At 27.1% G+C, this 15,544-nt stretch overlaps 3 protein-coding genes across 4 annotated transcripts; 1 reads left to right on the forward strand and 2 right to left on the reverse strand.

Moving 5' to 3' along the window:
- Window positions 1-4,870: 4,870 nt before the first annotated feature.
- LOC113790133 (uncharacterized) lies at window positions 4,871-7,702 on the reverse strand. Its single transcript, XM_075824419.1, has 2 exons — window positions 7,561-7,702; window positions 4,871-7,482 (listed from the first exon to the last, which is right to left on the reverse strand). Exon 2 carries the CDS (start codon window positions 7,480-7,482, stop codon window positions 5,152-5,154), a length of 2,331 nt encoding a protein of 776 aa, XP_075680534.1. The 5' UTR covers window positions 7,561-7,702; the 3' UTR covers window positions 4,871-5,151.
- Window positions 7,703-9,518: 1,816 nt separating this feature from the next.
- On the forward strand, window positions 9,519-13,604 carry LOC113790161 (uncharacterized). Of its 2 annotated transcripts, none has more exons than XM_027339789.2 (3): window positions 9,519-10,344; window positions 10,415-11,199; window positions 11,253-13,604. In XM_027339789.2, the coding sequence occupies exons 1-3, from the start codon at window positions 9,915-9,917 to the stop codon at window positions 13,452-13,454; spliced, it is 3,417 nt and encodes a 1,138-aa protein (XP_027195590.2). In that variant the 5' UTR covers window positions 9,519-9,914; the 3' UTR covers window positions 13,455-13,604. The 2 variants fall into 2 exon arrangements, with proteins under 2 accessions (XP_027195590.2, XP_027195592.2); XM_027339791.2 differs by having other exon boundaries at window positions 11,262-13,604.
- LOC113790162 (uncharacterized) lies at window positions 13,434-15,514 on the reverse strand. The gene is made up of 3 exons (XM_075824420.1): window positions 15,155-15,514; window positions 14,032-15,093; window positions 13,434-13,969 (listed from the first exon to the last, which is right to left on the reverse strand). The coding sequence occupies exons 1-3, from the start codon at window positions 15,389-15,391 to the stop codon at window positions 13,595-13,597; spliced, it is 1,674 nt and encodes a 557-aa protein (XP_075680535.1). The 5' UTR covers window positions 15,392-15,514; the 3' UTR covers window positions 13,434-13,594.
- Window positions 15,515-15,544: the final 30 nt, after the last annotated feature.

Raw genomic sequence — 15,544 nt, forward strand, 5'->3', positions numbered from 1 at the left:
CAGATCGTCACATATATAACACTGTTTTTTTTGGATAATAATTTACCACAAAAAAACAACATAATTATCATTCAGGACGAAAAATGACCGTATTATAAATGAAAATTTATTTAAAATTTTAATTTCAAAATGAAATTCAAGAAAAACATAACATCTGCATTGAATAATGTAATTTTGATGCAAGCGAAAAAAATTGACATTTTTTCATTTTTTTTCACTTTGATTAGCATTTTGTTTTTGTTTTCCTTCTGATTCTGTATCGATTCTGTAGTCGAAAAGAAAAAATTCTGAAACTTTTTGGATCGATTTTCTCTCTCTCTCTCTCTCTCTCTCTCTGTTTTGTTGTTGATGTTTTATTGATTGAATATAATGATGATGATGATGATCATCATTTTCAACTTTTTTTTCTGTTCACTCAAACATCCCGCCGGATATGTGCGGGTAAATACATCTTTGATGAAACATTTTGTTTTAATAGACGATGATGATGATGATGATGAAATAAGTGAATGAAATCAAAGAATCATGGTATGGGTGATTATTAATTAAGTCATTCATTCATATTCCTTATATATTTATACAATTCACAGAATTCTGATTCTAATTTTCTTTGGTATAACGATATGAAAAAGAAGGCAAAGAATATTTTTTTTGTGAGTTTCGATTCTTAAATGGAAATATCATCATTTTAATATTCACATTTTAACTAACTAACTAAGTGAAAAAAATACGGGAAAAAAATTTGCAAAAATAAATTTTTTTCTCCTTGTTTCTTGTTTCATTTTTTCTTTGCAAATATGAAGATAAGAGTAGTGATTCTTCACTCCTACCAATCACAATTACAAACAACCATTCATTCATTCATTTATTTATTCAACCATTTATAAACATTCATTCAATATGGTTTCTGAATTTTCTTTTGTTATTATTTTTCGATTCGTGAATGTAATGAACAATTTTTTCCAACAACATTTTCAAGGGCTATGGAAAAAAGAAACCAACAGTGAAGGGTAATATATAAAGATATTAAGCATCATTATTATTATCGATAGAGAAAAAGAAAAAGTTAAGAAAATGAGAATCATTAAGATTTATCAGCAAATATCCACACACACACACACACAATGTAAATCCAATGGCTAAAAACAAAACAAAATGATTCAACAAAAAAGTTCATTCAATAATTCAATCATTCAATTGTCTAGTCACGAAATTTTGAAACAAAAAAAAATTTCAATTTTTGTTTCTGTTTTCCATTGAAAAAAAAACATTACATTATGACTTTATTTAGGTTTCAATGAGAATAATTGCACGTGATTTAGTACAAGTTTCGTTGTTCATTTTTGAAAATAATGTTTCCAACAAACAAAAAAAAACAACTCCTCCCAATAGAATATTCTCTTAGTTTCAAATGTAAAAGTTTTTTTTTAAATAATAAAGTGATGATTTTTGATTCAATTATATCAAATCAAGTGAATGGAACAACATGTTTCTTATTTGAATGTTGTTGGAACATTCATTATATGAATCGTGTTTTTCTTTTGGTACAAATTTTAATAAATTTCAACAGAAAACATGACCATTGAAATGTTAAAAGTAAAAGAAAAAAATATTTAATGAATTCTTTTTCAACATTTGAATTTATTTAATTTGTTCTGGTAAAATGTTTGGAATGTTGTCATTGTTAATGGATTGAAATTTATCATTTTTTTAATACTTTTTTTTTAATGAAAATGAATTTCATGTTTTCTATTTCAAATTCAACGAATATACACCACCAAGATAACATAGCCATAATAGAAATTGACAAATAGACAAATCGCAAGTTAGTTAGTCTTTATTAATGTCCATAGAATGAAATTCACATTTACATTTAGAAGAATATTCTTCTTAATCCTTTTGTTTCAAAATTTATCATTGAATTTAATGAAGCATATATGATACATAGGATACACAGGAATAATGATGATGATGATTTACATTCTGACATAAACGTCATCATCATTTGAATAAGCTAGCCTGGTGTATGCAAATATACGATTCTTGAACTTCGTGAACTGAGAGAGAAAAAAAAGAACATCATTGCGGTTTTTGCCATCATCATTTGATCGTAAATTCTCTACATTTTTTTTAAGCGAATCAAAATATAAATTTATTACCCAGACCTCCAACAAATACGGCTACTGTCATCATTATACAATCATATGACAGACGAATACTGATGCAAAAAAAAAAAATTCTTGCTGATGCTTATAATCAAATAAAGAAAAAATGAATCAAAAAGGTCAATGTGGTTGTAAATCTTTTTTCATAATCATCATCATTTTTTTGGCCATAAAAATATTCAACAAACAAACAAACATTAAAAAGAAAGGTTAGGTCAGATTTTGTTGTTGTTTCTTTGTGGGATGTATGAGGAGGGTTTACATAAATTTAAAAGAAAAAGAAAATTTATTTTCCATTGTTCTTTTTTTTTTGGTTCAACTTTCACCTCATCTTACCTAACCTAACGTTATCGCACACACACCTTTGACATTTGGGCGGCTTTATTGCATATTGTGTAAAAATTCATTGATGATGATGATGATCAACATTCATTATATTTCGACACCTATCATCATCATCATCATTTTCTTCCAAAAACATAGAAACAATGATTCTTTTTCTTTTGGTTGACTGTTGTTTCTACACTTTTGGTCATCATCATCCTTGTGTGTATAATTATAAAGTTTCCAGCCAACCAGCCGACCAGAAAATGTTTTCAGAAGAAGAAAAAAAACGCCATTGAAATTTTTGTTGTCGTCGTCTTCCTATGAATGTTTTTTTTACATAATAATAATAAAGATGATATTCATTTTGAATGAAAAAAGAAAAAAGAAATTCTTTATAAATTTTTCAACATTAACCAAAAAAAAAAAAAAAAACTTAGATAATTGTATGGTTTGTTTATTGTCAATTCAACGAATAATGATGATGATGATGGAAAAAAATTTTGGCTATAAACAATATTTGTTGATGATTCTAGGCCATTATAATAGCAAACAATGGAAGAGAGAGTTTGGCCAGTTCTGGTCATTTTCAAAAAAAAATTCCATAGAAACCAGTAATATATTTTATCCGAAAAAATTTTTCAATTGGGTGGTGATAGTTTTGTTTTGTTTTGTTTTCGAAAAAACATAATAAGTATGCACCATTTGTAAAAAAAACAACAACAACAACATAAAACGAGAGGAAAAACATGTTGTTTTTTCGTGAGAAAAATCAAAAATTTGGTAAACAAAACAAAAAATAATGAGGTAAATAACAAGTTCTGATTCCTTTTTTTTGTTGGGTTTTAGATCATCATTCAATAAATCAAACATAACCCACCACCACCAACACCAACACAAATGTCAATATCGACGAATGACATGAAATGACCAACCAGACCTTTTTTTGTTCAATCTTTTGGCTGTCATTTGTTTGATCATTCATTTGATTGTTTTCATATCCTGGTCATTTTTTTATTTTTTGGTTCAAGTGTACCACTTGACCATTTGAAAAAATTTTTCCATTTAAAACGAGTTAAAAAAAACTATAAAAATTTTCAACTTGAAATAATTTTTTCACCAAAAAATTATTGACCTATTTTCGGTTAATTCTGTTTTCTTTTCTTTTTCTCAGTCCAAGTACCTTTTTTTTGTGGATTTCAATCTGTTATTGTTTAATTGATTGATTTATTATGATTATTTTTAGGGTGAAAATAACAAAAAACAAAAACAATGACAGACTTATCATCATCATCATTAGATATTTTTATGTTTTTTTTTCTCAGGTAAACTGACAGCTTTTATGATGTTTTTATTGTCATCAAATCAAACCTTTTTGCAAACATGCAATAGAATTTAGTAACCAGAAACAAAAAGACAAAAAAACCTAATGAAACCTTATGACTCATCAATTGTTTCTCCAGGTTTTTTTTGATTCCGGAAAACTTTTTTTCAAAATATTTCAAAATCAAAAGTTTTTGAAACAAAATCATCATCATCATTTCAAAAGAAACCAATTCAATATTTTGATTATTTGCTTATGATGATGATGATAGAATCCAGGTTGAAATTCAGGTTGCCCTTAGGATATAAACTTTTTTTTTCGTTACTATTATTATTATTATAATACGGTTTTGATTCTTTTGATTTTCAATATTTTTTTTTCTCAATATTATTAGACTTTGGAATTGAGAAAAGAGAGAGAATATTCTTCTTCTTTTCTTTTTTTGGTTATTATCATTTCTTTCTTGAAATTGCTGAAGCTTACTTCGTGATTTTACCGGATGTATTTGGAGTGGATTCTCGATTATTGTCATAAGTTTAAGAGTAAGGGAGAGAGAGAGAATATGACAAATATGATATTAACCGGATGAACTTAGTGGTAGTAGAAGCAATGAACCAAAAAAGTTTCCAGTAAAGGTATCTTTGATGATGATGATTTCCAATTTATTTCATTTCATTTGCTGCTGTTTTTTTTCAAAAAAATGTCAATTTTTCTAGAATTGTCAAAGTTTTTTCTATTTCTAATATTCTGGGTGATAAAGGCGCCCGAGGTTACAACAACAACAAAAAAGAAAGCGAAAACGAAACACGGTGAATCAAATACCTGAATAAATGAATGGAAAAAATGATAAACAAAAAGAAATTTGAGAAAAATTCGTTTTCAAATTTATTCACAGAAATTTTAAAAATTCCAAAAACAAAAATTGAAATTTTTAGAAAAACTAATTTTTTCGAAAACAGCGCAATATCTGCCATCTATTGATGGTCATTCGACATGGTTTCAATTATTTTTTCGTTAAATTATTTTTTCAAAAAAAAGAAAATTTACTTCAATAAAATTGATTTGGTTTTGTTTAAACTAAAATTTATTTTTATTTATTTTTAAAATTTAGCAATAATGTTTTGTGTCTGTTGGTGTGTGTGTGTGTGTGTAAGTGGATGATAATCTACATACTATTAAACTACATGATTAAATCAAACAAACAAACAAACAAGGTGCAATTCTAAAATTTTGGTTAATTTAAATAAATCTTTGGTCTGTTTTAGCTGAATGTTTCAATAGTTTTTTCACCGAAATTGGTTTTTCCCCATTTCAATTCATTTCAATTTTGTTTCAAATTTAAAATTTAATTGAATCAAAATTACTGCTTAAATCATGTTTAGTTGATTTTCCACCAACACCACCACCACCACTACTACCGCTACTACCATTAACTGGCATTGATATTGGCGTTGCCGGTGGTGGTAAATCACTTGAATACATTGTATTTGCATCAAAGAAATTTGTTTCACTATAATAATCAGGTGGATTAGTATCCATTTGATTAGCACTACCCATAGACATAAATGCATCATTATTAGATTTTTCCATACTCATATAGGTTTGTTCACGCATTTGTGTTGACATTTTTTTAGCCATACGTCTAACATGTATAAGAATGATGAATGATGCTAAAAACAATATAACAATACCTGCACCACCATAATATGTTAAATATTTATTATCAGTTAATTTATGACCCCATAATACTGTATTCATATTGCTTGATGATTGTGGTGGATAATAATGATAATAATAACGTCTATAGCCACGATAATAACGTCCATTTGGTGATGGTGGTGGTACACCTGTACGATATTTAGATGGTATACAATCCGGTTCCGGTTCAGTATAATTAGCAACTTTACCAACTTTAATCCATTCACCTGATCGATCACATCTATATATAGTATATGGTTTAACATTATGTGTTACCATTAGACAACGTAATGTAGCCATTGATAGATCGGCAACAGCACGATTCAAATTATCTAATTTTGAATATTCAAATAAAAATTTTGTCGCATCAGGCATTGGTGGTGGATTACGGCACCAATATTTTGGTACACAAAGTACATCATTAAAATCTGGTGTCCATCTATGTATTTTTGGATTACATGTTCGTTCCATTATATCATTATCGATTGATGATGATGATGATGATGATAAATGATTATCAGTTTTATTATTATTATTTTGAAATTTTTGATCATTATTATTTGATTGATGATCATGATCAAAATTTAATCCAGTTTTTAATTCATTTTTCATATTTGCAATACGATAACCTTGTATACAAGTATATTGGGCAATCAAATGATCATTTGAACGTTGAATTTGTGTAACCAGACCATTAATAGGAATAGATGGCTGTCCACATTGTTCATTGGCAATAGAAAATGCTTGAAATCCACAGATTTCAATTTTATCAATTGAATGCTTTTGATTATTATCATTATCATTAACATGAATTGGTTCAATATTAATACGAATACGAAATGAATTATCATTATCAATATTATCATCATTCAATTGATCATAATCGATTGGACAATCAAACATTAGAAATTCTGTTGACATATTATTAATCATATGATTACCAATAATAATATTTTCATTAAAATAACAATCAATATTTGATTTAATCAATTGTATTGATACGGCTAATCTTGCAAATTTTGTAACAAGTATTTTTTCCTTTTCATTCATATGATTTGTTGATTGTTGTTGTTGTTGATGTTGTTGTTTTGAAACATTATTATATCGATAATAATGAGTATTATTCAATGATGATGAATCATGATTATTATTATTGAATTCATTTTGATTCCATCGTACAAAATCAATAAATTGTTGTTTATGTTGTTCTTCAATTTCAACACCATCATCATTATCTATTTTTGAATCATTATGTTGTTGTTGATGATGATGATCAATATTGATTGAATTATGACGCATAATCAATATGATTCTTGGTATGAAATTTTTCTGACGATTTAATTCAATAAAATTCACACGAAATTCAATCATTTCATTTGGACGAGTATTATTTGCATTAAATTCTATACATTTTGGTTTTTTCGATTCATTATCAATATCATTATTTGATGATTTAAATGGATGTGGATTAAACATAAAATTAACCGGTTCATTATCGATCACAACCGTATCAATATTATTATTAATTGATTGATATTTTGTAACATTAAATTTATTTGGATCCATTGTTTCTAAACAAAATAATTTACTTATATTCCAACGATTAAATGAACATTGTATCAATACATGCGAATCAATCAACATTATTGATGATGATTGATTTTTTAGTTTACGTTCAAATCCAATTGGTCCTTTTTGACAAATAACTTTCATAAATTGTTTTTCTTCAAAATAATTCCAATTATTGAATACATCATCATCACCATCGCTATCACCATCATTATCACCAACTTCATTTGAATGTTGAGCTATTTGATTATGATCATTTTGATGTTGATGATGTTGATGTTGTTGATTAATTTCAATTAAACGTGCCTGATATGGTAATTCTGGATAACCACAACGTCCATCAACACCAATAATTGTCCAATCATTTAATGTATAAATGGCCAACAATGTTAACCAAAACATCTATATAAATCAAATAGTTAAAAGGGTTTTTTGCTTAGTTTAAATCAAATCAAATAATCAAACAAAAACTATTCTTACTCTTTGTTATAATTAGAATGATAAGAATTTAACAAACTGAAAAAAATGTCTTTGAGATTTAAGAAATTTCAAGATCAGCAAAAATATTCGATAATGTCAACCTGACTGAAGAATAGATGAATCGAAATGAACTTTTATCTTCATTTTTCTCCTGTTTCTCAGGAGAAATTTTTTCATTCTTTCATTGTTTTCCAAAATAACTTTGTAAAGAATAAAAAAATCAATATTGTACATATTATGTTGGTTTGAATTTTTTGTTTTTTACCCATTTCATTAATTTCAATGTTGTTGTCAAGGTAATCAAATGTTGTTGTTGTTGTTGTTGTTATTTTCCACTTGTAATGATGAGAACCAAGAAAAAAATGAAATAAAATATAACCAGTCAATTTTTGATGAAGAGGATTTATGGATTTTTCTTTTGTTGTTGCTGTTTCTTTCTTTCTTTGTTACCCCATTATTCTTATTTTAACTTTTTTTTCAAACACTGTGTGTGCCATGGATACATGTTTTCTGATTGAAATACAGAATTTTATTCTGAAAAAAAAACAACAAAATAATGAAAAAAAACCTGAAAAAAACTTCTTCCAATTTTTCTTGTGACTAAAATATACATTTCTTTCGATGGAAAATGATAATTATGGCTGGGTACAGGGTTTCGAAAAGAAGAAAAAAGTTTTGATCATAAGTTCTGTTTGTTCCGTTTTTCTCTTCTTCAAACCACTTTTTTCAATCATTATTATCATCATCATGGAAACGATATCGAAAACAGAATCGATAATTTTTTTTTTTGAAAAAAATATAAAATGAACAAATTTTACAAAGAAAAAAAATATGAAATATATTTGAAATCATTAAAAACCGGTTGAGAAAAAAAAATATCGATTGATTCGGAAATGAATTTTGTAGTTCCTCTTCTTTTTTTTTGGAGAAGTTTTCCCGGAAAAAAGAGTTTTTTTTAAAGAAATATTTCTTGAAAAAACCAACATGATGTGATAATCATATCATTTTGTTTTTGTTTTCTGTTCAAAATTCTCATTTCATTAATTATGAAATTTAGCAGAGGCAAAAATTATCATTCATTAGTTTTATAATTGATTGATTGATTGATTTATGCCTTGAATCAATCAATCAATCAATCAATCAATTTTCTGGATATTTGATATGGATGGGCATTTAACAATTTTCTCTCTTTCTCTCTCCCTATCTTTACACTTCCTATCTTTAAATGATTAAATTTCAATGATGGTAGTTGATTCAGAGATTCGACAAAATAAATATAGTTGTCGTTGTTGCTTTGTAAATTGAAAACGGTCAAAGTTTTTTTTTGGTTTTGGTTCTGATCCTGTTCTATGTTGTCCATTTAATGAATCAATGAACTTCAGAAAATCATCGAGTGAAAGAAAGGGGGAAAAATTTTCCACAAAAACTTATTGAACGATAAATGCAATGACAAGCATCGATATCTTCTGTTTTGTTTTTGTTCGGCGATGATTGAATCCATGAACCAGAAACAAAAAAAATTTGAATTTTTAAATTTTTGAATCACTGCTGCTGTTGTTGTTTCACAGTTGTTTATGGTTTAAGAAGATAAAATTTTCTGTTTCTATTTATGTTTCGATATTTTGGTTATAAGAACCAAATGCAATGAGAAAAAACAGTTATCATCAAACTTTCTAATCGCGGTGATGGATGCAAAAAAAAATTTGATTGATTTTAGATTTTAGATTTTGTTGTTGTTGTTTTTTTGGCGCAAATCATGAAAAAATGTTTCCGAGCTTTTTTTATCTATTCGAAACTTCTATATTTCTTTACTTACTTTTCAACGATAATAATGATTTGATAAGAATTGTATAAGGGGATCTTAAGTGAAAAAAGGCAATGTTGTTCAATGATGATGAAAATAAGGAGGATTGATTAGGAATTTGTATTTTGGATGGATGTGCATCTGTATACATTTTGTGCTTGAATACACATCATCATCATCGTTACAAACTCACAAACACAATCAACCAACCAATTTTGTTCACATTTTTTCTATTATAAATTAAAATTTTATAATTAATTAACCTTTTAAAATAAGTAAAAGTAATTTTTCTTTTCTTTTTGTTTTTTGTTTTTTTACGGATGATGATTTCAAGAAGAAGGTACATATGAATCAATCAATCAATCAATCAACAATTAAATCCGTTGATTTCATAATGTTACAACAAAAGATGATAATGACAGCAATGGTGACTAGCTATTTATTTATTTGATTTAGTTGTTTTGTTTTGTTTTTTTTTCGTTCATTTTGTTTTGCATATGACATTTATCTGAGAGAAAAGACAAGAAAAAAGTTCAGTTTTTACATTAAAATGGCCATTAGAATCGTTTTGTTGGCCATTTTAATAATGGCCATAATATTGATTTTAATGAATCCAATGTTTATCATAGCATCTATTGTTCCACAGATTTCATCATCATCATCAACATCATCATCATTACCACAATCATCAATATCAACGATACAATTACAACAACAACAATCACCATTATCATTATCATTAATTGATCATGTACGTCCAAGAGATTTGGATGAAATAATGTCAAAATATGGTAGTTATTTACAACGATCAAGATTAGTTACATCATCATCATCATCATCGACAACATCATCACCATCATCAACAACAACAACAACAACAACTGTTTCATTGAATCCAACAATATCAACAATTTTACAGAATCGACTTGTACAAACACCGTTAACAAATCAACAACAATTACAGCCACAACAACAACAAGGTAAGTGACAACAACAATAATCAAAAAATGACATCAAAAATGTTTACATTTTCCCCCCCACAACTGAAAGATCCACAATTATATAATGGTTATTCTCAACAACAACAACAACAACAACGATTTAATCGTGATAATATTGGCCGTTCAGGTATGGCTGTTGTTGGTAATAATAATAATAATAATGGTGGTAGTGGCGGTGTCAATGGTGGTAGTACTGTTTTTGTACAAGATACAGGAAAAATAGAATTATCTATTCATCATGATCAAGATCAAGATATTTTAAATACAAGTTTAGATAATCAAAATATACATTATGGAATACAAGATGAATCATTACAAATGAATGATCAACAACAATTACATTTACCATCATCATCATCATCATCAGAATCATCAACAGTAAATCGAAGACAAGAATCGATAAAAAATCCAACTATATCATCATCACCATCATCTCAATTGGTGGCTGGACAATCACCATCATCATCATCATCATCATCATCATCGCCAGCATCGTCAACATCGGAATCATCAACAGTGATAAATAATAATAATAATAATAATAATCATTTAAATACGGCAACCATATCGGATATGTTTATATCGATTGATGGACGATTACAAAAATTACAAGATCAAATGATTTATCATCGTTCAATGAATAATTATGGTCTTAGTTCACCATCGTCAACATTTCCAAGTTATTTGAATATGATGAAAACACAATTTTTAAGTATGGAAAATTTAGTTGAAAGTAAATTATCAACAATTGAAAATAAATTTTCAAATATTGTTATTGAAGATGAAATATGGAAAAAAACAATTAATTGGAAAGTTGAAGAAATCCTTTCAAAGGTATGTTAATTATTTTAAAAAAATTCTAAATAGTTTTTCTATATCATTTTTAGATATCACAGTCCGAAAATAAAGTAACATTCAGTAATGAACAGATTATTAATAAATTGGATTTGATTGAAAGAAATTTTAAAGTTATAACAAATGATTTATTTTCTAAATTTTTATTGGTTAATGAAAAATTAAATATGATCGAATTGAATATACAGAATAAATTGAATGATTTTGAAACAAAAATCCGTAAAACATTTGATTATCAACATAAATTGGTCGATTTGTTTAAACAAGATTATAATAATAACAATAATAATAACAATCATGGTTCATCAACATCCGAATCATCATCTGGTTCAAATACTAATAATAATAATAATAATAATCAGCCACAAGTAACAACATCACAACAGCCAAGATTTAATCGTAATAATAATAATAATGGTGATGATAATTATTTATCAAAAAATTTACCAATTACATCATCAACGGATACATTGAATGATTCAGGACAACAACAACAACAACAACAAGAATCATTTGAAAATGGTTTGAATTGGACAAATCAACAACAACAAGAAAAATTTGAATTTGATAAGATTTATATGGAAACAACAAATGAACAGCAACAACAACTGCAACAACCGGTGGATAAAATACATGAATCTGATCATCGAACAATGGATTTATCATCATCATCATCATCATCCGAACAATCAATAATAACAAATAATGGACGTAGTAGTATAACAAGGGATGAATTAATTGCACAATGTGAACCAATATTTCAACGTTGGAAACAGAATAAATTCAAATCAGATGATGCACATCAATTGATTATTTGTAAACAATTATTAACATCATTAGAAAATGGTGATTTTATTCGTAATGATGATCAACAATATGGTCATAATTATCATTCACAACAACAACAACAACAACAATATTCATATCGAGATCGTCTCGAAAAACGAAATTCACAACAACAAGATTTAGATCCAGAATCAATAATGATGATGGCTAATGATAAACAACAACAACAACAGACAAAAATTCGTACAAAAGAAACTATTGAAAATAATAAAATGGATGATATTATTAATCTACCAAATGGTAATAATAATGATCATAATGGTCATCATAATAAAAAATTAACACTTGAAGAATTGGATAGTAAATTACAATATTTTGCAACAAAAATCATTAAAATTGTACAGGAAATGTGGCATTCATCACAAACATCACAACAATATTTATTTGAAACATTAAATGTTGCTAATGAAACAAAAGAAATTATTCGTGAAGAATTTAAACGATTAAATAATTATGTTAAACCATTGAATTTATTGGCCGGTATGACTGATGATATTCGTGATCCAATTATGACACGTTTAAAAGAAATGTCAACAGCTATTAATAATTCGGTTGCTGTTATTCTGAATACACAATCACAATATATGATGCGACAAGATGATCAAGCATATAAAATATTGACCATTTCAGTAGGAGAATTACGTAATCATTCAACAATTGTTAGCCGAAAAGTACAAGAACAAGGTGTACAAATTAATCAAAAATTTGATCAAATTTATAAAGGTTTAAATCAAATTGGACGTAAAACAATCGAAACTGTTGGCCATCAATTATTGGATATAGTAAAAAAAGAGATGCATACAATCAAATCAATATTATCCGAACGTAGTAAGATTAGTGTTAATGAATTAGATTTAGATAGTCCAAAATCATTATCACAAAATCAATGTAAAAATGATTGTTTTATTAGTCGTCAAGAGATTGATAATCTTTGTTATAATATTGAAAGTAAACCATATCATTTTCGTTCTGAATCACCAATATTACAGCCATCATTAACAATAACAACAACACAACGTGAATCAACAACAGCGACAATGGGTAATGTATCCGGCCAAAATGATCATTTTGAACATATTGATCATCATGTACATGGTAAAAATTTAACCAATATTGTTGAAATTAATAATGGTGGTAATAATGGTAATGATAATGATGATAATCAACAAAATATGGAATCTAATCAAAATTCTCAATCATTACCATTATCAGCATCAGGATCATCATCATCACAATCATCACCATCATCATCATCATCATCAATGGATTCATCATCATCGACATTATCGATCGATGAACAAACACGGCGAAAATTTAAACGTGCTATCGAAATATATTTTAATCGATATGAAAATCAAACACTCGAATCAAACAAACGAAAATTATGATTTTATTAACAAAAAAAAACAAAACAAAAAAAACAATGTTGATGATTTTGAATCCGGTTTATGGTGAATTAAGATGATGATGAGGTGCCATAATCAGCTTACAAAATTTTTAATTAAAAAAAATAAAAATAAATAACTTTTCAATCATCATTTATAATTTGTATTAATTTTGCCATTCCTGGTATAGCATTTTTTGTCGATCGATTTGGTTGAATTTCAATATTTTGGTGTAATGGTTTGTTCGAATCACAATCATCATCATCATCATCGGTTTTTATGGATATGGATGATATTTGTGGATAATCTTCATCATTATTTTCATCATCATCATCATCCGATGATGAAGAACTTAATTGAAATGGTGATATGACTGTTGCATTAAATATTGAACGATAATAATCAATAAATATTTGTTTTTGATCTTCACCAATTGAATTGTTTGAAAATTTTTTCATAATCATTTCATCTTTTTCATCAATTTTTAGATAAATAACACCGAATCTACAATGGCCAGACTATGGAATAACAGATTTTTTTTAGAAAAAAAATTCAATTTAATTTGATAAAAATACATTACCAGATTTTTAAGTAAATCGGCTGCTTCATCATGAGTCAGATCGGTAAAATCGATAAAATTAACACTCAAAATTATATCACCAGTAATAAATGATGATGATCGGTGTGCCGGTGTGTTTGGATGAATTTTCGATATCAAAATAGGTAGGCCATATTCTTTACCACCGGTTATACTAATACCTAATGCTTCATTATTCAAATCAATAATGATGAATCGAAATTGACCAATATTATACCAGGATTTTCGAAAATTTTTACATTCAATCGATATCGTTTTATCATCATCATCATTTCCAATTGTTTCAACTGGAACTATGGTTTGTTTTTCCATTTCATTTGTTTGATCATTATCATCATCTTTGATTTCGGATTTTTTTTGTTCATCTTGATTGTTATGAACCTGAAATAGATTCATTAGAATTCCATGTTCAACATTTGGAATAGTAGTATTAAGAGCATTCGATATGGTTTTGAATTTATTCAATGAAATTTCTGATTCTAAATCATTCCAAACTTGATCAAAATTTGAATCTTTTCGATCACGTGTTAATAATTGTATCTGTTGTATACGACCAGATAGTTGATTATTTAGATATCGTACCATTAGATGATATGTGGCCAATTCTGTTTCCAACATAACAATTTCACGTTGTCGTTCGATATTCTGTGCACGTAAATTAGCAATCAATTCGGTTTCTTTGAAATTTCGATACACCATACGAAATGCATCCGTCTTGTAATAATGATGTTGATGATTTAATCGAATTTTTAATCGATCATTTTTTTCCAGATTATAGATTAGATTATTTTCAAAATTATCAGCTATCATTAAATTATTATCAGTTTTGATTGATGTTTTATTTCGTTCATCATTAGATGATTTTGTTTTGGATTTTCTTTTTGTTCGTTGTTTCAATCGATCAGATTGATTTTGTTGTCGATTTGAACTATTTGTTTTTCGATTTTCAATTGGTAAATTTTGAACAATTTTACGAAAAAAATCCATCAATAATTTATCTGATTTAAGATGAAAATTTTCCATCTGTAATCGTGATTGACGTTCCTAAACAAAACATCATTAAAAAAAACAAAATCATGAAAAAGCTCAATATTTTGAAACTTACCTTGATAACATAACAATTTTCAGAGAATAAAATTGTTTTACACATAAGTTGTGCAAAACAAAATGCCAATACCGATAATTGTTCAATAACATTTTGTATTAATTGTCCTAATTGTTCACCAAGATCTTCAGCAAGTATTCCATCATTAATTTGTGTAATAAATTTTTGCATAAATCTTAGGCTATGATTTGCATTAAAAAAAGCTGAATCGAATGTTTTTTCAATACTTTGTAACATGATTGATTGATTGATTGATTGATTGAATATCAAAGAAAATGGAAGACAATGACTAAATGATAAACAAATTACCGAAATGCCACATAAACAAAATAAAAATCCAACAACCTGTAGTTGTTGTCAATATTGATACACATCAAAGAATATAAACGA

The sequence above is a fragment of the Dermatophagoides pteronyssinus genome, unplaced genomic scaffold (assembly GCF_027571235.1).
Source record: "Dermatophagoides pteronyssinus isolate colony J.1.1.1.1 unplaced genomic scaffold, Derpt_VIB-CSIC_2022.12 sq0106, whole genome shotgun sequence".
NCBI lineage: Eukaryota > Metazoa > Arthropoda > Arachnida > Sarcoptiformes > Pyroglyphidae > Dermatophagoides > Dermatophagoides pteronyssinus.